The sequence below is a fragment of the Enhydra lutris genome, unplaced genomic scaffold (assembly GCF_002288905.1).
Source record: "Enhydra lutris kenyoni isolate GAN:26980312 unplaced genomic scaffold, ASM228890v2 scaffoldscaffold9, whole genome shotgun sequence".
Classification (NCBI taxonomy): Eukaryota; Metazoa; Chordata; class Mammalia; order Carnivora; family Mustelidae; genus Enhydra; species Enhydra lutris.
Genome location: NW_019154093.1, coordinates 45,965,097 through 45,991,445, shown reverse-complemented (window position 1 = coordinate 45,991,445; position 26,349 = coordinate 45,965,097). Strand labels below are relative to the sequence as shown.

General features: G+C 36.1%; 1 protein-coding gene across 2 annotated transcripts in view; it reads left to right on the top strand.

Annotated features, from left to right (window-relative positions):
- LOC111143169 (adhesion G protein-coupled receptor L4) overlaps positions 1–26,349 on the top strand; it is a 116,548-nt gene that overhangs the window by 74,956 nt on the left and 15,243 nt on the right. For both annotated transcript variants that reach the window (XM_022496681.1, XM_022496682.1), the window contains exons 9-12: positions 823–996; positions 2,237–2,440; positions 4,481–4,701; positions 4,825–4,891. In XM_022496681.1, the coding sequence (XP_022352389.1) occupies positions 823–996; positions 2,237–2,440; positions 4,481–4,701; positions 4,825–4,891 (666 nt within the window). The remainder of the gene's footprint in view (positions 1–822; positions 997–2,236; positions 2,441–4,480; positions 4,702–4,824; positions 4,892–26,349) is intronic.

The following is a 26,349-nucleotide window of genomic DNA, read 5'->3' as shown; positions in this document are numbered from 1 at the left end:
AGCTATTTGCAGTTTCACCAATTAGTATATAGTTCTCCATTACCTCAAAGGAATATTAAAAGTAATTTTCATAATATTATGCTATGATCACTTAATATAAATATGTGGTAAAGAGAAGTCTATCTATAAAACAACTGTCCTGCAGTCTATGCAAGCAGACCCTATCTCTGATCTTGTCTTCAACTGCTCATTATCTCATTCCCAAACTATACTGGTTTCCAGGGTTTCTGGAAGATTCCTATCCAGTCTCAGAGCTTTTCTATTTCCCATTCCATACAGAACCTTCTGTTCCCAAGTCTTAGGGTTTACTCTCTCTCTCTCTAACTTCATTGAAATATTTCCTTTAATATCATCTCCTACGAAAGGCGTCCTCTGACTACTTTCTCCCTCCCCTGGTTTATTTTTCTTTTTTAATAATTTCTCATCTCATGAGAATCTAAAATCAGCGGCACACATACTTTTTCTGTTTTGTTTTAGTACTTGGGTCAATGACTAATATCCAGTGTATTCTCTGCAAACATTTATCAAATACAGATCGTATGGTAATTAGGTGTCTTGCACTATGCTAAATGATCTCATTTGATAATACATAATTCTCACAACTTTGTGGCACAGGAATTGATAAAGTATAGCATTGTTGCAATAACTTCAGTTCTTCCACAGAACACCAGCACTCATTTATTAGCATTGATTTTGTGTTGTATGTTTTAGGCATGGTTGTAATTATATTGATACGCAAAATGGTATTTCAAATATGAGAAATGTGATACTATATGTATAATTCTTTCTCTTTTTTCCATCAGTAAAATGTCTCTTTTTCAGACCACAGATAAGTATAGGAGTCAATGTGCATTTTGGAGCTACTCGCCTGATACCATGAATGGCAACTGGTCTTTGGAGGGCTGCGAGCTCATGTCCTCAAATGAGACCCACACCTCGTGCCGCTGTAACCACCTGACACATTTTGCAATTCTGATGTCTTCTGGTTCTTCCATCGTAAGACAGTTTTCCATCATTTCATATTTATAAACCTGCTTGTTTTCTTTTTGTGTGTGTTTATATCAGTCAAGAGAATTAATTTTTTATGTTTCTTTGGGTGCAAATATATTTAGCTGATAAAACCTCCAAACTATCTTTTTTTAGTCTTTGTTTTCTTACCTGTCTTATTTGACATATTTAGACTGGATTTTAGGTAATTTTTTGCCTGGGACTTATCTAGTCTATGATAGCTGGTGGGTTGTTCATTAAATACCTATCCACTGACTCTTAACTTTTAATGTTGTTTTTAAAAACCACTTATACATTTTAATGTATCATGGTCTCTAAGGCCATTGCCTTTGTATTGAAAGTTTATTTTTACCAATTACAAATTAGTTAAAAAAATATTTGAAACCTGGTCAATAAGTATTAGCATATTTATAACTATTACAATGTTTTAATAACGTAGAATTGTACAAGGTTTTTAAACACAGATCTCTTCTACAGCGAATAGGTCCATGCTATGGATTTCGTATCAGTAATATCTTTCTTTTACACTACAGAGTTTCTTATCTGATATCACTGTATCATAATCTTCGTTAAATTATAAGTTCATTTCCATGTCTACTGAGAATCTATCAAATATATAAAGTGACCAAATAAATCTGCCTAACCATAATGTCAGTCATAAAGATTTTTTCCTGAATGTTAAGTAAGCAAAGAAGCCTCTGCTCTCTATATAAGATATAAATATTCATCTGGTTAGAATAAAACCAACTTTTTCCATTTCAAAGTCTCTCAACTTGACTATTTTGATATTCTATATATTCACATTTCTGATACCTTTGTTTAATGTGTTTTAGATGAATTGCTGCATAGAAATAAGACTTGTTATTACCACTGATAAATCTGTTTTAATTAACCATTTTCACATTACAATAATGAATTGCCTTTCTAATATCAGGAAACTGATGACGATAACATTGTTAAACCATATACTAATATATACTATGCCCAGGAAAAAAAGCACTAATTACAGAACTTTTAAAGTGCTACATGAGTTATATCAGATTTCTCTGAATATTGAGCATTTTCAAAGGCACAGAATTTTTCTCATCTAAATGCACACTTGTATTTTTACATTTTATGAACATTTTGATTAATGTTTCACCAAAAAAAGAAGTTCATTATATGTTGTAGTTCCTTTGACAAGTTACTGAGTTATTCTCTTAACAGCTTTATTATTATTTTCCCTTAGGGTATTAAAGATTATAATATTCTTACAAGGATCACTCAACTAGGAATAATTATTTCACTGATTTGCCTTTCCATATGCATTTTTACCTTCTGGTTCTTCAGTGAAATTCAAAGCACCAGAACAACAATTCACAAAAATCTCTGCTGTAACCTGTTCCTTGCTGAACTCGTTTTTCTTGTTGGGATCAATACAAATACTAATAAGGTATGTAGATCTCTCTTACTCTCTATTTTGTTTTCTAAATTTGTACTTTCCTAAATATATATGTCATAGAATCATGAATTATAATTAAGAGCTTAATGGGCAAACGTACCATCTACTTTGTTCCTAAGTCTTTTCCAAGTTTGCTAATGCTGCCATATCTAAAACCTGTCACAATTCCATGAAGCACGATGTCCCTTGTTACGATGAATCATTGGGACAAATGAAAACTTAGCAACAAACTGAAGAAATAGCCTTTTTTTGGTTGTTTTTTTTTATGCGGGCATTAAACAGAGGCAGATGGGACAAAGAGAATGAGAAATAAAAAGTTTGTCTTAACACAGGACTGACTATAAAAGCAGTGGGTTCACAGGTTGAAATGTAACGAGTTGGCTCCACCTAGTCACTGCACTTTCCTAACTACCTATTTCTCCTCCCTGTTACTGATGGAGGACCTTACCAAACAATTCCTATATTTGTTAGTCTGGGTCCTCCCAGAAGCAGACATTCAAGTGGGATTCAACGTGCAATAAATTAATCAGGCAAAACGGCTGAGAGATCATGGGAAGAGAGGGACTTGGAGAGCCATCTCACTGAGATGCAGGCCTGACCCCGAGTAAAGGAGGGAAGGAGGAAAAGACAAGTGTAGGTGGAAGCATTTGACGCAACAGTACAGTTCTCAGGAAAGCTCAGCGTGTTGCAAGGAGTCCTTTGAGAAGACCTTGAGCCAGAGTCACGTGGCAGAGGACTCCTCTGTGTAGCAGCAGCCTGTGGGAAAGATGAACACAGCAGCTAAAGCTCTAGGTCAGTTGCCTTCCATGCAGATAGAGACTGGAGAAGTGTATCCTCAGGGCCACAAGACATTATATTTCCTCCATATTTCCATCCCTGTTAGAAATCTGTCAAACAACGACACTAATGCCTAGTTACCAAGGTCTTTTTCTGAAGTAGATGCCACCAAACATTTATTTTAAATAGTATACCCTAGACTATAAACTTCATATATTTTTTTTTATTTTGCAGGGGCATGCCTAACACCTGCCCATTTTATATACCACCCACTATCCTCCAATGCCAGTTTCTTCCCTCAGTTTCATCTCCCTTTTACCCTTATCCCAAAACTATTCCTTAGAGTGTTTATTTTCAGATCTATCACTTATCAAGTTCTTCGCATTTTCAAGTCATATTTCAATCTCAGTTCCTCACTAAAGTAGTTCCCCAATTTTGATCACTAGCACTCTCTCTGGTCCCAACATTATATGGTACTCCCCAATATATTTTAGTATATAATCTCATTATGCTTGGATTATACTCTTTTTTATTAGTGCAGTAGGTGTGTAAGGGCATATTATGTTCTCTTTCCAGCTTTATGTACTATTACTTCTATTATTACAGAAGTGGGTAACTGTATTTCTTTCTCTGTTATTTCTTATAAGCCTAACTCCAATTCTGTGTGTAAAGTAAGTACTAAGAAATAACATTTAACTGAAATCCATCTCAAATTTACCTGATGATCTTATAACTTAAAGTGACTCCATAATGGATATTTTTGTAAACTATCTATCATTGTTCATCTCTTTTATAAACTTAACGTTTGCCACAATAATCAAGATACTTATTAGAGTTCATTTAGCACAGTTTAAGCAATAACTTTCATTCTTTGAGCATGAACAGAATTAAGGAGAGTAAAGGCATCTCCAAAACAGAAATTAACTTAAATCACAACATATTCGCTAAGATATCATGGTGTACATGTGACCAATCCACAACTCCTCCCATGACATAAATGCATAAAAGCACAACTCTCTGGACAAGAACAGTCACTTAGCTCTATCGCGGGACTTCTTCGCAACTGATGCTTCACACTGATGAAACTCAGCTGGAAGTGGTACATCTTAAAAAACGGGCACTTGATGAGAGGATATTTTAACGTGATCAGGCATTATAGCAAGTGGCATAATTTAAGGAGAAAGTCAAGATCTTGTGTTATGCTAATGTGAAAGCAAACATTGCTTATGGTTTCTTTCTTTCCTCAATTTCTAGCTCTTCTGTTCAATCATCGCCGGGCTGCTGCATTATTTCTTTTTAGCTGCCTTTGCCTGGATGTGCATTGAAGGCATCCACCTCTATCTCATCGTTGTGGGCGTCATCTACAACAAGGGCTTTCTGCACAAGAATTTCTACATCTTTGGCTATCTCAGCCCCGCTGTGGTAGTTGGCTTTTCAGCCTCATTGGGATATAGATATTATGGCACCACCAAAGTGTAAGTGAAGATGATCTCATAACTATTTGAAATACGATTCTGAATATGCTTCATATATCATTGAAAATGTTGCTCTGTGAAGTACATACAAACATATTTATAGATTTGTTATTTACTTTTCAGATGTTGGCTTAGCACAGAAAACAACTTTATTTGGAGTTTTATAGGACCAGCCTGTCTAATCATTCTTGTACGTATATTTAACATCAGTTGGAATTCCAAAAAGGGATGATTAAAATTCACAACAATCGGGCATTACTCTGAGGGAAAACGATGATTTTGAGCACTTTACAGTATGTCGTTGAAATAATATTTTACACATATTTACTACAACCGAGGGAAAAAATATATTTATATATACATCTTAAATTCAGAGGTATTACAGTTCACCTGCCCCTCCTGGAGGAGGAGATGTTTCTGCGTTAACACACAGGAAAATCATTTCTCACTTATCAGTAGTGTCTGAGCATACTTCAATACTGAGAGTTTGCCAAGCAGCTGATAATCTGGCATTTCAGATGTTTACATTATTTAATCTTTTATCAATGATCAGTGATCTTTAAAGATTAGACTGTCATTTTTATCGTTTTATCATCATCATGTACCCTGTCATCATGAAAGTGATTTTAAACTAAATTGCGACGTCAGAGACAAGAACCCACTATTTCTCATGAGCAGACAAGTCATATATTGATAGTTCCATTTCAGTGAGGAAGAGGGCCTTTTAATTCTTATTGGAAGTGGTTTCAAACCTACAAATTTGGCAGGTGTTATATGTTCCTTCCTAAATAAAGACATTTTTAGATGTCTCAAGAGCATTTCTAAGTGCTGTTAAGTTTTCAAAGCCATTCTGAATATAATCGTCTGTCAATGAATCTGGGAGGTCTGACAAGGCTCTAGAATGGAATGAATTGTCAACAGAGGGGCTGTGACAATATTTTGGACAACTTTGTCCCAGATGTTTTGACCATAAACTAGCTATCTTTTTTTGAATTGTTTTTTTTTTTTTTCCCTCACTCTTTTCCCTGGTGTTTTTATGGTTGTAAGGAAGCTGCTAAATGGAGAAAGACTTGAAAGGTAAAGCAGAGAATTTTCACCAAGGCTTAGTTTTTAATGGTATGGGTGAAATAATGTGCATTCAGAGGCTGTATTTCCTAACCATGACAGAAAATTGCTTATAATTCTCCCAATGAATCCAGTAATATAAAAAGGAACCATTGGCTAGATTTCAGCTAAAACAATTTCAGAGTTAGTTTATTGTAATTCCAAAATTTTCAAACCACATGAGACTATAGACTGAATGAATGTTGTCCCTTCCACATACTTTCATTTGTTGCCCAGATAGGAGTATTTTGTGTAAACACACTTTCTATATATTCTGATTTTCCTGGTTCCATCTCTATAGAATGGATCATCTCTTATATTGTTCTATACAAGTGAAAGTTCTTTGGATCAGTAATTCTTGTAATTAAGCTGAAAAGGAGTGGGCTAGACAATATAGTGAGACAAGAAAAATAAGAGTGTTTTTCTCTCAAGTAAGAAATGAAAAGTGTTCCCTGAAATCGTTTTCCACTTTTGCTTATATAAGGGAAAAGATAACTTTGGATTATCTTATAGTGAAGTCCACAGACTTTAGATGGGCTTATCTAAAAATGAGTCCAGCTAACTTTCCTAGAAGCCTAAATGAATAACATCACACTATCCTTGTCTGGAATTAATGAACCCATTTATCTTCCATAGTTTCAGTATGATAATCATTATGTTTAACCTGAGGGCCAGGCTACTTAAGAAATGGATGGGGCACCTCAGTTTTACTCTAAAACTGAACAATGTTTATCTTTTTTAGTATCTTTAGAAGCAGAAGAAATTCCTTAATTGCTGAATTGAAGTGAATTCATTTATTCTAATTATTCCTTGTTTTCTGTGCTAATAGTGATCAATATTATTATTGTCACTGTTATTACTGTTTGTCGTTGTTGTTATTATTCAGCTATATGTTGTGAATGTTATTATTCAGCTGCATGACAGTGTTAAGTGAGATATATCCTATTGTCCCAGAATAGTATACATCTTTATTTCAGAAGTGAAGTAAAAGAAATAGTGGGCACCAAATATTTGAAAAAGGGCCACTAAGAGTTTGGGTTTGACACTTCCATGGTTCTGATAAAGAGACAGTAGGACCAGCTGTAGCCCTGTAAGAGGGCTGAGGATGGAGGCCCCTGGCCAGGGATGGTGGTCTAGAATTAGGAGTCCTAGAGGCACCTGGCTGATTCCATCAGTTATACATCTAACTTTGGCTCAGATCATGATCTCAGGGTCCTGGGATCAAGCCCTGTGTCAAGTTCTCTGCTCAGTGGGGAATCTGCCTTTCTATCTTCCTCTGTGTTCTCTCTCTTGCTCTCTCTCAAGTAAATAAATAAACAATCTTAAAAAAAAAAAAAAAAGAGTCCTTGACCTTTGGAGGAGTGCAGTGTTCTTTATGAAAAGCTTTACTTTTCACTGCCAGTGAAAAAAAGGCAGGGGCTCCCCTATCTTTTGGAAGACAAGTTGTGGACAAGTACTCTGAAAGGTTTGTAGAGAATGTGATCAGAAATATAGTAAGAGTAAAATTATCATTCCGATCTTAGATCAAATGCCAGTGTGGTTGATTTTTGTGTCTCATTGATATATAAGAGCATAGTATAATGAGCCAGTTTTTATAAGAATTTGACATATGTCCCCTGACTTTGGGCCAGATCTGAATATAGAGACTAGATCTAATTGAATTTGGAGTTTCCTGCAAACTGCATGCTTACTGGAGTATTTTTGGACAACAGAGAAGGAAAGGATTATTAGATAGCATAGTGGACAGAAGTTGTAGGGTTGCCTAGAAGGCTGCCAGGTCAAAGCAAAATTATACACAACCAAAAGAACAGGTTGAATAAAGATGAAGTGAAATGGTGGTATGACTGTACTTCTCTGAAGAATAGAAGATGGAAAGGAAATTCTGTAAAAACCAAGAAAATCACATATACTGTCTAAGTGGAGGCCATCACATAAACCAAGATTACCAGCAATAGTAAGAGCCAAACTAAACTAAAGTGATGTCATGAAGCTCATCAGGCCCTTATGCCTTCCAACAACAGAAGAGTTGAGATTTATTAATGAAGGGACAGCATTTGAGAAACAACTATGCTGCCCCACACTCATCTACATAGATTTACTGAATTGAAAATCATTATCCTGGAGCACCTAGGTGGTTTAGTCAACTCTTGATTTCAGCGTCCAACTCTTGATTTCAGCTCAGGTCAGGATCTCAGGGTTGTGAGACTGAACATGGTGTTGGGCTCTGCACCCGACGTGGAGCCTACTTAAGATTCTCACTCTCCCTCTCCCCCTCTGCCTCTCTCTCTCTAAAAAAAAAAAAAAAAAAAAAAAAAAAACCACTATCCTATGTTTGAATATATTTTGGTAGGTAAGGATGCCAAGCCATATAAGTAAGTTTGCCAGGTTAATTGGGTGGAATGGGCATGATGGGAGAACAAAGGAAATATCAGAATTATCCCCTGCCTACTATAGTATCAGTGAGGAAAAGCCAGACAAAACAAATAACAAAAAACAACATATAATAAAATATAAGTGATATTGATATGATGTGGGAGAGATCAATTTGAGCATGATAATCATTCTACAAGTCTTCACTGAGATAGAGGAATTTGTAGATGGGGCAAGAAGTAAATTTGGCTTTACAGCAGATTCTTTTTTTTTTTTTTAAGATTTTATTTATTTATTTGACAGACAGAGATCACAAGTAGGCAGAGAGGCAGGCAGGGAGAGAGGAGGAAGCAGGCTCCCCGCTGAGCAGAAAGCCCAATCATGACCTGAGCTGAAGGCAGAGGCTTAACACACTGAGCCACCCACGTGCCCCTTTATAGCAGATGCTTAATGTGAATTTAGGTGTCTAGCAAGGAGCCCCCAAAATTTATCCAATTTCCTTTGAAGGTAAACAAAGGGCACAGACAAAATGGTCACTATTGTTCATAAGACAATGCCAGAAATAACAGAACTATCATCTTCTGTCTGTTATTAAGAATAGTCAAGAATCTGGGGCACCTGCACGCCTCAGTCGGTTGAACATCTGACTCTTGATGTCGGATGTCAGCTTCAGTTCATGATCTCAGGTCCTGGGATCCAGCCCTGTGGGCTGGGCTTATGTTCAGTGGGGAGTCTGCTTCTCTCCTTCTCTATCTCCCTCTTCCCCTCCCTCCACTCATGTGTGTGAGCGCTCTCTCAAATAAATAAATAAATAAATAATCTTAAAAAAAAAAAAAAGAAAGAAAGAATAGTCAGGAATCATCATTTCATGAATTTATCACATCCTAGTCTAGTTGCCACTAATTATTTAACAAGTTTTTCCTCCATAAACTCATTCATTTCTTCTCTACTTTCAGAATCAAAGTATTGCTATCCTTTACACACATTCTAGTATTAATAACAGGAATTTTTTAAATTTACAATTTATTAAGCAGCTACTACTCATAGCTAATACTCAGTCCCCTTAAATCATCCCCATTGTTATTATCTATTCCATCTTATAGTTAACAAAAAATGGGATTTGATTCAAAGTGTTAAGTGATTGGCTCAAGGCTCTAGGTCTGCAGATAAATACTGATGCTAGAACTTGAAACGAGCTACCTTTTCATTTTGCCTTGCCTCTTTTGCAGTTGCCTTATTGACCAATCTTTCTGCTGCCATCCTCTCCAATTTTGTTTTAACCTGTCCATAAAACTGCCTCAAACTCAGCTCAAACAATGGCAACTATTAATTAAAAAAAAACAACATTATGTTAAACCGTGTTATTTTCCTGACGCTAATATAAACATTCTCTTCTCCATGTCTTAGCACATTTAATCTAACCCTTCAAACAATTCAAAAATGGTTGCACGTGTGTGTGTGCACACGTGCATAATTATTTCATTTTGAAGTCGGAAAAATTGAGGCATAAAGTGATTACACAGCTTGATTAACAGCTAGTAAGTATCTGAGCTGAAACTCATATTCATGAAGTTGAATCCATGGCCTGCTTTCTTAATTCCATGGCTGACATTCCCCTTCGCCTATAGGTCAAATTCTATAGGCTGGAATGTCAAGTTTTCAGTGATGTAGTTGAACCCAGCCTATTTTCAGCCTTTTTTTTTTTTTTTAAATACTGAATAACCCCACAAAACAGTTCCTCCAAAAACTTCATCCTTCTTACAATATTTGCTGTTCTTGAATATTTTCTTGGTCCTTTGCACTCAATAATCCTATCACCTTGTGAACCTGCCTGAAATCTTATCATTGATTAATACTGGACTTGATGAAAATTTTCCAGCTTTGTAACTAATCCCCTTCTCCAACGTACTCCCATAGACTTCTGTTTTGTTTTGTTTTTTTGTTTTTTGGTTTTTTTTTAATTTTTTTATTTCTTTTCAGCGTAACAGTATTCATTGTCTTTGCACCACACCCAGTGCTCCACGCAATCCGTGCCCTCTCTAATACCCACCACCTGGTTCCCCCAACCTCCCACCCCCCACCCCTTCAAAACCCTCAGATTGTTTTTCAGAGTCCATAGTCTCTCATGGTTCACCTCCCCTTCCAATTTCCCTCAACTCCCTTCTCCTCTCCGTCTCCCCTTGTCCTCTATGCTATTTGTTATGCTCCACAAATAAGTGAAACTATATGATAATTGACTCTCTCTGCTTGACTTATTTCACTCAGCATAATCTCTTCCAGTCCCGTCCATGTTGCTACAAAAGTTGGGTATTCATCCTTTCTGATGGAGGCATAATACTCCATAGTGTATATGGACCACATCTTCCTTATCCATTCGTCCGTTGAAGGGCATCTTGGTTCTTTCCACAGTTTGGCGACCGTGGCCATTGCTGCTATAAACATTGGGGTACAGATGGCCCTTCTTTTCACTCCATCTGTATCTTTGGGGTAAATACCCAGTAGTGCAATTGCAGGGTCATAGGGAAGCTCTATTTTTAATTTCTTGAGGAATCTCCATACTGTTCTCCAAAGTGGCTGCACCAAGTTGCATTCCCACCAACAGTGTAAGAGGGTTCTCCTTTTTCCACATCCTCTCCAACACATGTTGTTTCCTGTCTTGCTAATTTTGGCCATTCTAACTGGTGTAAGGTGGTATCTCTATGTGGTTTTAATTTGAATCTCCCTGATGGCTAGTGATGATGAACATTTTTTCATGTGTCTGATAGCCATTTGTATGTCTTCATTGGAGAAGTGTCTGTTCATATCTTCTGCCCATTTTTTTATTCAAACCCTCCATAGTGCTTTCAATGCCCTGTTTTGTTGCACATGGTAATTTTCTGTGTGCATTATGCTACCCATCCCCTACATCCGAACATCCAAACAGAACTATGAGTTTCTTCATTTACTGACCATATCTTGCTCAATAATCAGTGTCATTGTGGTGCACAAACTTCCTGGCCTCCCTCTACTCAGTAAATTGCATTTATTCTTTACAGAGCAATATTCACATTGCATTGTCTATGAACCCTAGACTATAAAACTGACTCCTTTTGGTTACCCCAGAATATAGAAGTATTTAATGTCTTTAATAATTATCTCTGTGTTTTAATTAATCTGTTAATAAAGACCATTGTAATAAATGTGGCAAAGAGAAACACCATGAGATCCTTTTTAAGCAATGTGACTGCTCTGTGTCCTGGGTTTCTAATACATAAAATGAAGATACCAGTGGGAGCCCTACACAACAAGGCTATGGTAAAAGCAAAGCAAAATGTTTTAGAAAAAACATCCATTCTTTAAACTTAAAATGGGAAAATGCACAATCATTTGGAGGACAATTTTTGGCTCTCTGATCTATGCTTTTTGTATTAAAAAAATAACGACTAATTTTAAAACCATGGTTTGCACAGCAAAAAAATTGTATGCAAGGGAATGTATGTTTGACCAATATAGTGTGTGTGTGTGTGTGTGTGTGTGTGTGTGTGTGTGTGTTTAAGCATAGATACTAATTTTTTAAATATTGGTGAAGATACTGATAACATTTGTTTAACTATAACAAGATATGATCATAATATGAGTGTTTGTTACTTCTTGGCATTTGTTAAAAGTCTCTAGCTCACTCTGCTAGAGAAAGTTTAACCAAAATTAAACAAAGTGTAAAATATCTTAAGAAAAGCAATAAAAACGTAATAGAAGAAAAAGACGGGATAAAGACAAAATGTTCAAGTGAACGTTCAAATATAAATAGATTATCAGTGGTGGTTTTGTTATGCTTAGGCTTCAGTGAGAGATAGGACTGGCTTCGTGACTTTCTCTAAACAAATCTGGGAAGACCTGCAGTCCAGAATAGATGTCTCTTATAGAACAATGGCAATACCTTTCATTCATACATGAAATCCTTGCATTTCTTCCACAGAGGAGGGTCTAGGTCCTGCAAATGGTATTTGCTTGTTTTTATGAATGGAACCCTAGAGCACGTCTGGTTTGAGATTATAATGTAAAATGCCTTTAAGACAATATGTAAATGAGTAAGAACTGAATGAGATCAGCACTGGCGGCTTTTTCTACCCCTAGATATGTTGTTTCAAAGGAATATTCACGCTTTTAATATACTCTGATAAGTGTTAGTGATTTAGGTATTTGAGCAGCAACACTCCCTGCATTGATCAAATGAAAATATTTCCTCAGGTGTTGACTCATTAATATTAAGGAGCTCTGAGAATTCTGAAGTATGAACCAATAACCCTGTGGATTCTATCTACGAATCACTACACTTAGAACGTTAAGATTGTAACTACACATAAAAAGCCCTAGCCATGCTTTTGAAAAATTGAGCTCCACAAAAAAGAGGCTTCTAAATCTTTGTGTAAAGCAAGCTGCAAACTGAAGATAATTTCCATAAATCATTTCTTTCTTCAATATTTTTAATCTTTAATGCTGAATTCTTTCAACTAAAATTGCACAAGCGATTAGATTCAAGTACACAAATATAAAAAAAGAGTTGGTGAAAATAATTTAACTTTTAAGTACAAATTGAAGTTTCCCATAGACAAGTTGGTATTGAAGAATAGAATTTGCTTGATTGAGGCAAATACTAATTACGCTATGTCCAAATAAGGCATTTTCTTTTAGAAATGTGAGCTTTCATTTGAATTTAAATCGCAACCCTTATAATTGAGTGTTTCTATATTATACCTACCCCCATTCTTTTTCTGTTTGCCCAGAATTCCACTCAGTTCTTTGTAGTGGCTTCCTCTAATTGTTCTTCCTATGTCTGCAATCTCTTAATTCCCTTTCACCAAGAAATGCCTATTAAAACCTCCTCAAAAGTGAATTCCTCACATAACCCTTACACAATGGACAATGTCTATGTATATTTATTATTATGCGACCTATTCTTATTACATTTTTTAATTTCACAAATTGCCCAAGCTTGAAAGAAATGCAAGTATCACAAGACTACATAAAGTAACAAGTGGATTTTTTATCCCACACTCATATTTTTCACGACAAACTACTCTTTTTCTTAATATTTGCTCTGCATCCTTCCAGACCTTTCGTATGTGTGTGCGCACGCACACACACACTTATATAAATTTAACCAAATTCAAAAAATCTGAATCATTTGTAACCTGAAATATATCATATTCATCCTTCTTCATTATAATATACGATCCTACCATTTTTATCATTGCATATTATCCATATTGTGCTCTAATTTATTTGAGCACTTCCCTATTGATGAACATCTAATTGGTTTCTAATATTTCCGTATTATAAATAATACTGCATGCCCAGAGAGTTCTTGTTGCGATGTAGTTACATATAGCCATTATGTAAAGTTGTTGAGAAATGCTTCTTGAAAGTAGAAATGCAAGTAGAGACAGATTTTTAAACTTGCAAACTGCCTCGGAAACATTTACTTTAATAAATACTCATACCAACAACATTTGAGAATGTCCCTTTTCTGACATTTTTGCCAACACTAGGTATTATCGTCCACTAAAATGTCTAAAGAGCTGAACTGGAATACATAAACCCAGGAGAAGGATTATGATAGGCCAGGGTTCTAAAACAATGGCCCCATTGACACTTTGGGCCAAATCTTTGTTGGAGGACGCATCCTGTGCTCTATAGGGAGCCTAGCAGCATCTCTGGCTTCTACTCACCCTTGCCAATACACCACCACTACCAGCACTGCCTAGACCAGGCAACCAAAGAAGTCTGCAGTACAACCACATATCCCATGTGGGATGATATTCCATGTTCTTTCCACTAGAAAACACTTGTCTAGACTTGGACATTAAGCAGCTTATATATGAGTGCATTTTGCAGCTTCCTTTAAACAGCAAAAATATAAGAAAAAGAATTAAAATCTTAGTTTGGGCACTGTCCTTTGGATAACCCCATTGAAACTATATTAGAAACGCTAACCATTGTAAATTTTACATGTTGTGGGTAACACCATCAACATTTTAATTACATCTTTTAATTTAATGGCACCATATTTGGTAGATGCATCTTTTAGTGACCTCTGCAGTTCAAGGCATTTTAAAATTCTGACTGTTTCTTCATATTATATATTAATAAGCATTTCAGTGCCTGTAACATTTTGTTACTTTTTTGTATTATTCCAACCTTCTTGAAACAATAGGTAGCTAGAATTTCAAAAAGAACAAGTTAAAAAAAACTTAACATAAATAATACATTTGTAGTTTCCAGTGTATTCTCATATATAAGATTTATATTCTTAACTGGAAATACCTTCACAGAAAATCTCCATGGGATTTGTACTAAAAAAATTTTATAAAAATTGAATAGTTTATAGAAATTAGAGATCCAAAAAATATATATTGAAAAAAATCCCTTGGGTCTCTCAAGCCCAATTAGAAAAAACTGGCCAAAGTGAATTTTATCACTGGTATTTTTTAATAACTATAGCTTTACAGTGAAGGATGTTATGTCATGATATGGTGAAAGTGAGTTGGTAGCACAAGATATCATTAGAATTATTATTCACTTCACATTTGTATAATCTTTTAATCTTTACAAAATCCTTTTAACATCTCAGTTAACCCTCACAAAAAGCTTTGGTAGTACAACAAAATAAAAATACTAGTAGCAGTAAGACATAATGTTTTACTAGATTTTTGGTAGGTCTAGTAACTATATACTTGACTTACATATTTATTGATACCTGTGGGGGTTCTGCTACTTATAACTTTTTAAAGAAGTACACCAATTCCTTGAGAAGAACTTGTTACACTAAAGCAAATTATGTACATTCTTATGTAAGCAACAGATAAAACTTTAAGCTTCTACTCACTAAGAATTCGTAAAAATCCTTGAATATGGCTAAAAGCTCAGTACATGTTCTGATCGCTGTTATACCTCTGATCTTCCTCCAAGAGTAAACAATGTCCTTCCTGAAGCTGGTCTACAACAAAAGTGAGCCATTTGAATCAGTCTTTCTTAGCATTTGCAGAGATCTTATTCCACATATGAGAAATATTTAATCTTCCCTCTAAGGATTTATTATATCCCTTGGTTGCCTTCAGTATTCTCTGCAAAATACAAATGACTTATTCTGAGAGAATAGGCTATCTGTGTGGCTCTGACTTGATTTCTGTTTCTCATAGGAAAATGTTCTCACGTCTAGTTTTGGAGCTTCCCAAGAAAGGAATATTTAAAATTCCTTCTGATGAAAAAAAACAAAAAAACAAAAAACAAAAAAGTGTGGTTCCTGATAATATCTGATCAAAAAGAGAGCCCAGGTTGTTCACTGTTCGGGCACAGCCTTTAGTCATTAGAGCTTATCTCACACTTGTTTAACAGCCACCATTTTGTCTGTATTTTAAATAAGTGAAAACTAAGTCTTAGTAAAGCCTTAGTGAAGCAATTTACTCAGGATCACCCAGCTCCTGAGTGGTGGAGGCAAGGTCACGCTTTCCAGAGTCACATTCAGCAGTTTCACTAGTATATATCCTTTCCTTTGAATGGAGCATATTTTGTTAGGCCCATGAAGAACATGTCCCCAACTTCCAGATTCCACAAATGGTTTTAGACTAAATTGTGAAAGACACAGCAACTACAGACTTTCTAAAAGTTATTTATAAAATTTCAATTATTTATTTTACTTAGTGAAGTTGTCAAAATAAATTACTTTCCATCTTGTTGAAAATGAGGGAAATCTTGTTCACTATAAATATCTCTCCCCTCATTTTATTTTGTTATATTTAAATCTTGCCAGGAATATCCAACAACTAACCAAAATGCCCTACCTAAAATCATGACTATATCAGACTATATAGCTCAATATGTGGAATACAGAGTCTGGAGGTTTTACTCTTCTATTAATTGATATTCATCAACAAGTAATTCCCAATGCTCTGTTTGATATCTAATTGTTCAAATTCCTGTTTTTCATTTTCTTGCATCAAGAAAAAGCTGAAGGGTGAGTTTAATGCTTCACTCATTTTTAATTGTCCTTAACTTCATATTTCTAATTAGAAGATTAATTTTTCTAGAAAAAAAAGTCTTTGGGGTTCTTTTAAAAATCTTCATGATTTTATTTTACTAATATTTACCAATATAAGTGTATTAAGTATTAAGTGAAAATAAAAGTACAGGTAGTATGAAAAGAAAAAAAAAAACCCTGGGAAAAAATAGGAACAACACTTTGAATATTTCAGAATAGGTCAAAACTTTATCAAGTATTAAAGACCTAAATGAGGCTGTGCCAGTAACAGAGGGGATATAAAAGGAGAGACTTTGCTCACAAAAAGTGTAGCAGGTTGACATGTGTAAACAAACAACTCTAAGACAACACATTAGTCTGCTTGAGGCAATATTTTGGAAAAGCAAACCTGAACATCTCTTTACCCCTTATTTACAACTTTCTTGGCTTTATTGCTCTTGGAGTCAAATCTAAAACTTTTAACAAAGCTTACCAGAAAGGTGACCATATTCATTTATCAGTCACCAAAATCTGGACCTTTTTAAGAATGAAAGTAGGCAGGGGCGTCTGGGTGGCTCAGTGGGTTAAAGCCTCTGCCTCGGGTCGTGGTCCCTGGGTCCTGGGATGTAGCCCAGCATCAGGCTCTCTGCTCAGTGGGGGGCCTGTTTCCTCCACTCTCTCTGCCTGCCTCTCTGCCTGCTTGTGATCTCTGTCAAATAAATAAATAAAATCTTTTAAAAAAAAAAGAATGAAAGTAGGCAATAAAAATCACTCAAATTGGTTTCATCTTATTGATGAACCTGTAAAACAGCTCTATTCCAAAATCTATTTTCAAAGGTAATTTTTTTTCTACACAACACTGGTGATTTTGGAATAGAGCACCATGTACCTGACAATGCGGCCATTTTGAATCTTTCTGCCGCCACCCCCTGATGATGAAGAAGGTAGCTGTCCTTAACCACTCATGTATCTGAGTGGAAGGTGATGCTTACATCATATCTGGATAGGGTCTGGAAAGAGAGGTGGGATATTGCTGGTCATTTTCCATATTTGAGCCCCTCTGAAGTCACTGCACATGTGACTCACATAGCACATGTGACTCACACAGCACCCCAAGAGACATGTCATGGTAGAAGTGGAGCTTACCAGACTTCCCCTGGCTTATCTTACTAAGATGTAAAAACCAAAAACTCAGATAAATGCTAAACTGAAATGAACACTGGGCAATCAACATTAAAAATACTGTGGGCAGCAAAAAAAGATAAAATGGACACTCTACTTAGGAGGCAGTGCATGTTCTGGCCCCTGCCTACTGATCAGCCTCATCTCACAGGACCCTCCCACAGGCTTTTGTGTTGTAATCACATTGCTTTACGGCTTCTGAGAGTTTCTATGTACCTTCCCATTGCAGCGCCTCTGCACTAAAACACTCCTTATCACTGCCCTCTGCCATCCCTTCGTCTAGATAATTCCTGTTTGTTTTTCAGTTATCAATTCGAGCAACACTTTCTGAGGAAAGTCCTTCCAGACTCACTGATCTATAATGTCTTTTGTTATTGTTAGATGCCTTCAGAGAAATTCACTTTAAAAAAAAATACTTTCTTCAATTTATAATTACACATGTATTGATGTAAGTAACTGATTAATAACTGATTCATATCTGTCTCCTCCAGGAGACTATACACTCTTTGAGAGGAAATCTTTATGGATTTTCTCTCACTATATTATCCCTGAGGTTTACCAGGTAATAATTACTCAGGTAATTCTGCCGGGTAAATAAAATAAATGATGCACCAAGCGCAGTATTTAGTCAAAAATATTCATTCCTTTCCCCCAAAGAAATTTAAAGAAATCATCACCATCATGGAAATGGGATTATTTTGAGAAGTCTTCTCAGAAGAGATAATATGTAAAGTGTTCATTATAGCACATCACTTTTCCTTCATTTCTTTTCTCCTTAGAAATGATTGCTATATGTGTCTGTCTACATTGATCTATCTATTTATGGCATGCTTTCACTCAGAATTTTAACATTGGCATTTTACGTTGAACTGAATAAAATTAGGTCCTGGCCAAATAATGTGAGAGGTTTTCAAAAGCAGTCTGACTGGGAACAAGAACCATTGGTTCTTTCTGTGCCCTGGATTTCTACCATGTGCACAAAGATAATGATGCCAACCCTATATACAGTGCTACTATTAAAAAAGAAATGAAATTAAAAGAATAAAAGCATCCTTCAAAAGTGAAAAAAGGAAACTTTTTAATAATTGGCGGATAATCTTACGTCTCTTCTAGCTTTACCTTTAAAATCGGCAGTAACCTTTTTTATTAAGATTTTATTTATTTATTTATTTTTGAGAAACAGCGTGCATGCATGAGCAAAGGGATAAGCAGACTCCCCACTGAGCAGGGAGCTCAATGCAGGGCTTCCCTGGGATCGGAAAGGAAGCCCAAGGCAGACACCCAACCAACTGAGCCACTCAGGCGCCCCTGGCAATAACTTTAGATACCTCTTTGAATTTAATTGTGCGAGTTCTATTTTAAATGCAAAGTAACAGTCAATGGCCTACATGTGTATATATATGTGTATACATATATATGCATATATATAATGTACATTTTTTACAAATTTCTCTCTCTCTACAGTAAGTATACACAAGGAACATGTTTCCTTGCTTATACCTTCACAAAGCAGATTTCATTGCTGGATTTTCATTGTCACATTAAATGGAACAACTATTGTAAATGTTCTTCACGTACAGTTTTTCTCATTCACCTTTGTTCCTTTTCTGAATATCTCACTATGGCTTATGACCATCTACAGTTAAAACCAGCTAAAAAATAAGCTCATGGAATTCCCTTACACCCATGGAATCACTTTATCCTTCATGTTTATACATTTCTAGTTCTCTTCACCTTTTAGTTCTATTTTAGAGACAGTAAATTACTCTTTCAAACACTGAAAAAAAAATTCAGCTATTGAAGTATTCCTAATGGAAACATGTTAAAAATATGAAGTGTGAATTTTTTAATGCCTAAGGTGATTTATATATTGGGATGGGATTTTTAGCCATAATAAAACAGAGCAATTATTTAGCTATAACTTGAAGGGATGTGGCAAGGTATTTTCCTAATGAGGCAGTATTCTGCCTACTTGTGATTAAGACATTTGTTGTGACCTACCTGTGTGCTCAAGATTATGTTTAACAAATACACATTAAAAAATCCACAGATCTGTAGATTCTGTTAGATGCAAAATACTGCATATACCCAAGGTACCCACCAATAAAATGCAATTTTCCCTTATGCAAAATTATTCCTAGAGGATCATTACAATTTGATAATGTATAATATATCCCTCAGTTACAACAGCTATATCTATGGATAATGTATTTCTTTTTTTTTTTGAAGATTTTATTTATTTATTTGTCAGAGAGAGAGAGGGAGAGAGAGCAAGCACAGGCAGACAGAATGGCAGGCAGAGGGAGAAGCAGGCTCCCTGATGAGCAAGGAGCCCGATGTGGGACTCGATCCCAGGATGCTGGGATCATGACCTGAGCCGAAGGCAGCTGCTTAACCAACTGAGCCACCCAGGCATCCCTGGATAATGTATTTCTAATAAGATATTGTTCTGTCAAAATCTGCAAGATGTGAGACAAAACAAAAAATACAATTTTTAAATGTCTAATCAAATTAATGGCTAAATGCTCTTCTACATAGGCCATTAGGTATAACATTCTTCATCCTTTTATTCATTCAGCAAATGTTTATTGGGCATTTTCTATGTATCAGACATTGTTCTAGACCTTGGGGATATGTCATTGAATAAAATAGAAAAAAGCCCTTACCCTTATGGATCTTGAATTCTTGAACAAGAGTCAGCAATCACCACAGTCTATTTTTATAAATAATTTTTTACTAAGAAACAGTCACATTCACTTGTTTGTGTATTGTCTAAGGCTTCTTTAATGGTATGGCAAGGTTCAGTGGTTGTAATAGAGACCATATGGCCCTCAAAACCTAAGCTATTTACAATCTGTCTCTTTACAGAAAAAATGTCCTGACCTCTGTTCTACACTAGAGTGATTTAAGAAAAGATAACTATCCTCTTCCATAAAATATCCTAGAATATCATATTGGATTCATGAAGATTTGTATTTCTTATATTTAAGATATCTGGTAACTTTATCTATGGATTGGCCTTTGAAATACTCCTACTTTCTCTATAAACTTCTTGAAGATATCCAGATTTTTGACCTAGAAATTCCTGTTCTACCCTGGAGGCTTTTCAACAAAAAATGAGAAATTGTTTATATGAACAAGAAATGTTTGAGTTATTGTTGAATGATATTACATTATTAATTTATTGTTGAAGTATTTACTTTGCTGACATTATCTTTAAGGAAAGTCCTGAAAGTAGAAAGAGATCATCTGTTTTCTATTGAGATCTTATTGCCCAAAATAAAGACCGAAAGATCTAAGTTCTGATATAAGGTGCTATTTATAGGTCCAATGAGATTACATCACATTCCTATCCAACTGTGAAGTGAATATATTATGTTTACCATTGGGCATGTCAAATATTTAGACAATTTGGAAGAACATATTTCCATATAAACATAATAGCCATTATTGATAATAACTGATGTTTGTTGAGAACTTATATTGAGCACTAGTCTACATACTTTATATTAATTACTTAATGCATACAATCCCAGATGATAAACATTAATATTTTATCCATATTTTACATAGAAGGAAAGCAAAACACAAAGAGTTAAATAAATTGACCAGTCAATAATTATCAGAGCTAAAATTCGAATCCATGAAGTGTGGCTCTGAGTCCATTCACTCTATTTATTTTAAAGAAGCATCTATTGTTTTTTTTTTTTGTTTTTTTTTTTTAAATTTTATTTTTCATAAACATATAATATCTTTTTATCCCCAGGGGTACAGGTCTGTGAATCGCCAGGTTTACACACTTCACAGCACTCACCATAGCACATACCCTCCCCAATGTCCATAATCCCAACCCCCCACACCCCCCCATTAACCCTCAGTTTGTTTTGTGAGATTAAGAGTCACTTATGGTTTGTCTCCTTCCCAATCCCATCTTGTTTCATTTACTCTTCCCCTACCCCCTTAACCCACCATGTTGCATCTCCTCTCCCTCATATCAGGGAGATCATATGATAGTTGTCTTTCTCCGATTGACTTATTTCGCTAAGCATGATACCCTCTAGTTCCATCCATGTCGTCGCAAAAGGCAAGATTTCATTTCTTTTGATGGCTGCATAGTATTCCATTGTGTATATATACCACTTCTTCTTTATCCATTCGTCTGTTGATGGACATCTAGGTTCTTTCCATAGTTTGGCTATTGTAGACATTGCTGCTATAAACATTCGGGTGCACGTGCCCCTTTGGATCACTACGTTTGTATCTTTAGGGTAAATACCCAGCAGTGCAATTGCTGGGTCATAGGGTAGCTCTATTTTCAACATTTTGAGGAACCTCCATGCTGTTTTCCAGAGTGGCTGCACCAGCCTGCATTCCCACCAACAGTGTAGGAGGGTTCCCCTTTCTCCGCATCCTCGCCAGCATCTGTCATCTCCTGACTTGTTAATTTTAGCCATTCTGACTGGTGTGAGGTGGTATCTCATTGTGGTTTTGATTTGTATTTCCCTGATGCCGAGTGATGTGGAGCACTTTTTCATGTGTCTGTTGGCCATCTGGATGTCTTCCTTGCAGAAATGTCTGTTCATGTCTTCTGCCCATTTCTTGATTGGATTATTTGTTCTTTGGGTGTTGAGTTTGCTAAGTTCTTTATAGATTCTGGACACTAGCCCTTTATCCGATATGTCATTTGCAAATATCTTCTCCCATTCTGTCAGTTGTCTTTTGGTTTTGTTAACTGTTTCCTTTGCTGTGCAAAAGCTTTTGATCTTGATGAAATCCCAATAGTTCATTTTTGCCCTTGCTTCCCTTGCCTTTGGCGATGTTCCTAGGAAGATGTTGCTGCGGCTGAGGTCGAAGAGGTTGCTGCCTGTGTTCTCCTCAAGGATTTTGATGGATTCCTTTCTCACATTGAGATCCTTCATCCATTTTGAGTCTATTTTCGTGTGTGGTGTAAGGAAATGATCCAATTTCATTTTTCTGCATGTGGCTGTCCAATTTTCCCAACACCATTTGTTGAAGAGGCTGTCTTTTTTCCATTGGATATTCTTTCCTGCTTTGTCGAAGATTAGTTGACCATAGAGTTGAGGGTCTATTTCTGGGCTCTCTATTCTGTTCCATTGATCTATGTGTCTGTTTTTGTGCCAGTACCATGCTGTCTTGATGATGACAGCTTTGTAATAGAGCTTGAAGTCCGGAATTGTGATGCCACCAACTTTGGCTTTCTTTTTCAATATTGCTTTGGCTATTCGAGGTCTTTTCTGGTTCCATATAAATTTTAGGATTATTTGTTCCATTTCTTTGAAAAAAATGGATGGTACTTTGATAGGAATTGCATTAAATGTGTAGATTGCTTTAGGTAGCATAGACATTTTCACAATATTTATTCTTCCAATCCAGGAGCATGGAACATTTTTCCATTTCTTTGTGTCTTCCTCAATTTCTTTCATGAGTACTTTATAGTTTTCTGTGTATAGATTCTTAGTCTCTTTGGTTAGGTTTATTCCTAGGTATCTTATAGTTTTGGGTGCAATTGTAAATGGGATTGACTCCTTAATTTCTCTTTCTTCTGTCTTGTTGTTGGTGTAGAGAAATGCAACTGATTTCTGGGCATTGATTTTATATCCTGACACTTTACTGAATTCCTGTACAAGTTCTAGCAGTTTTGGAGTGGAGTCTTTTGGGTTTTCCACATATAGTATCATATCATCTGCGAAGAGTGATAGTTTGACTTCTTCTTTGCCAATTTGGATGCCTTTAATTTCCTTTTGTTGTCTGATTGCTGAGGCTAGGACTTCTAGTACTATGTTGAATAGCAGTGGTGATAACGGACATCCCTGCCGTGTTCCTGACCTTAGCGGAAAAGCTTTCAGTTTTTCTCCATTGAGAATGATATTTGCGGTGGGTTTTTCATAGATGGCTTTGATAATATTGAGGTATGTGCCCTCTATCCCTACACTTTGAAGAGTTTTGATCAGGAAGGGATGCTGTACTTTGTCAAATGCTTTTTCAGCATCTATGGAGAGTATCATATGGTTCTTGTTCTTTCTTTTATTAATGTGTTGTATCACATTGATTGATTTGCGGATGTTGAACCAACCTTGCAGCCCTGGAATAAATCCCACTTGGTCGTGGTGAATAATCCTTTTAATGTACTGTTGAATCCTATTGGCTAGTATTTTGGCGAGAATTTTTGCATCTGTGTTCATCAAGGATATTGGTCTGTAGTTCTCTCTTTTGATGGGATCCTTGTCTGGTTTTGGGATCAAGGTGATGCTGGCCTCATAAAATGAGTTTGGAAGTTTTCCTTCCATTTCTATTTTTTGGAACAGTTTCAGGAGAATAGGAATTAGTTCTTCTTTAAATGTTTGGTAGAATTCCCCCGGGAAGCCATCTGGCCCTGGGCTTTTGTTTGTTTGGAGATTTTTGATGACTGTTTCAATCTCCTTACTGGTTATGGGTCTGTTCAGGCTTTCGATTTCTTCCTGGTTCAGTTGTGGTAGTTTATATGTCTCTAGGAATGCATCCATTTCTTCCAGATTGTCAAATTTGTTGGCGTAGAGTTGCTCATAGTATGTTCTTATAATTGTCTGTATTTCTTTGGTGTTCGTTGTGATCTCTCCTCTTTCATTCATGATTTTATTTATTTGGGTCCTTTCTCTTTTCTTTTTGATAAGTCTGGCCAGGGGTTTATCGATCTTATTAATTCTTTCAAAGAACCAGCTCCTAGTTTCGTTAATTTGTTCTATTGTTTTTTTGGTTTCTATTTCATTGATTTCTGCTCTGATCTTTATGATTTCTCTTCTCCTGCTGGGTTTAGGGTTTCTTTCTTGTTCTTTCTCTAGCTCTTTTAGGTGTAGGGTTAGGTTGTGTACCTGAGACCTTTCTTGTTTCTTGAGAAAGGCTTGTACCGCTATATATTTTCCTCTCAGGACTGCCTTTGTTGTGTCCCACAGATTTTGAACCGTTGTGTTTTCATTATCATTTGTTTCCATGAATTTTTTCAACTCTTCTTTAATTTCCTGGTTGACCCATTCATTCTTTAGAAGGATGCTGTTTAGTCTCCATGTAATTGGGTTCTTTCCAAATTTCCTCTTGTGATTGAGTTCTAGCTTTAGAGCATTGTGGTCTGAAAATATGCAGGGAATGATTCCAATCTTTTGATAACGGTTGAGACCTGATTTAGGACCGAGAATATGATCTATTCTGGAGAATGTTCCATGTGCACTAGAGAAGAATGTGTATTCTGTTGCTTTGGGATGAAATGTTCTGAATATATCTGTGATGTCCATCTGGTCCAGTGTGTCATTTAAGGCCTTGATTTCCTTGTTGATCTTTTGCTTGGATGATCTGTCCATTTCAGTGAGGGGAGTGTTAAAGTCCCCTACGATTATTGTATTATTGTCGATGTGTTTCTTTGATTTTGTTATTAATTGGTTTATATAGTTGGCTGCTCCCATGTTAGGGGCATAGATATTTAAAATTGTTAGATCTTCTTGTTGGACAGTTCCTTTGAGTATGATATAGTGTCCTTCCTCATCTCTTATTATAGTCTTTGGCTTAAAATCTAATTGATCTGATATAAGGATTGCCACTCCTGCTTTCTTCTGATGTCCATTAGCATGGTAAATTCTTTTCCACCCCCTCACTTTAAATCTGGAGGTGTCTTCATGTTTAAGATGAGTTTCTTGTAGGCAACATATAGATGGGTTTTGTTTTTTTATCCATTCTGATACCCTGTGTCTTTTGATTGGGGCATTTAGCCCATTAACATTCAGGGTAAGTATTGAGAGATATGAATTTAGTGCCATTGTATTGCCTGTAAGGTGACTGTTATTGTATATTGTCTCTGTTTCTTTCTGATCTACTACTTTTAGGGTCTCTCTTTGCTTAGAGGACCCCTTTCAATATTTCCTGTAGAGCTGGTTTGGTGTTTGCAAATTCTTTCAGTTTTTGTTTGTCCTGGAAGCTTTTAATCTCTCCTTCTATTTTCAATGATAGCCTAGCTGGATATAGTATTCTTGGCTGCATGTTTTTCTCGTTTAGTGCTCTGAATATATCATGCCAGCTCTTTCTGGCCTGCCAGGTCTCTGTGGATAAGTCTGATGCCAATCTAATATTTTTACCATTGTATGTTACAGACTTCTTTTCCCGGGCTGCTTTCAGGATCTTCTCTTTGTCACTAAGACTTGTAAATTTTACTATTAGGTGACGGGGTGTGGACCTATTCTTATTGATTTTGAGGGGGGTTCTCTGAATCTCCTGGATTTTGATGCTTGTTCCCTTTGCCATATTGGGGAAATTCTCTCCAATAATTCTCTCCAATATACCTTCTGCTCCCCTCTCTGTTTCCTCTTCTTCTGGAATCCCAATTATTCTAATGTTGTTTCGTCTTATGGTGTCACTTATCTCTCGAATTCTCCCCTCATGGTCCAGTAGCTGTTTGTCCCTCTTTTGCTCAGCTTCTTTATTCTCTGTCATTTGGTCTTCTATATCGCTAATTCTTTCTTCTGCCTCATTTATCCTAGCAGTGAGAGCCTCCATTTTTGATTGCACCTCATTAATAGCTTTTTTGATTTCAACTTGGTTAGATTTTAGTTCTTTTATTTCTCCAGAAAGGGCTTTTATATCTCCCGAGAGTGTTTCTCTAATATCTTCCATTCCTTTTTCAAGCCCGGCTAGAACCTTGAGAATCATCATTCTAAACTCTAGATCTGACATATTACCAATGTCTGTATTGATTAGGTCCCTAGCCTTTGGTACTGCCTCTTGTTCTTTTTTTTGTGGTGAATTTTTCCGCCTTGTCATTTTGTCTAGATAAGAGCAGATGAAGGAGCAAGTAAAATACTAAAAGGGTGGCAACAACCCCAGGAAAATATGCTTTAGCCAAATCAGAAGAGATCCCAAATCGTGAGGGGGAGAAAGGGGATAAAAAGAGGTTCAGAAAGAAGGAAAAAAAAAAGAGAGAGAGAGAGAGAAAAGAAAAAAAAAAAAGAAAAAAA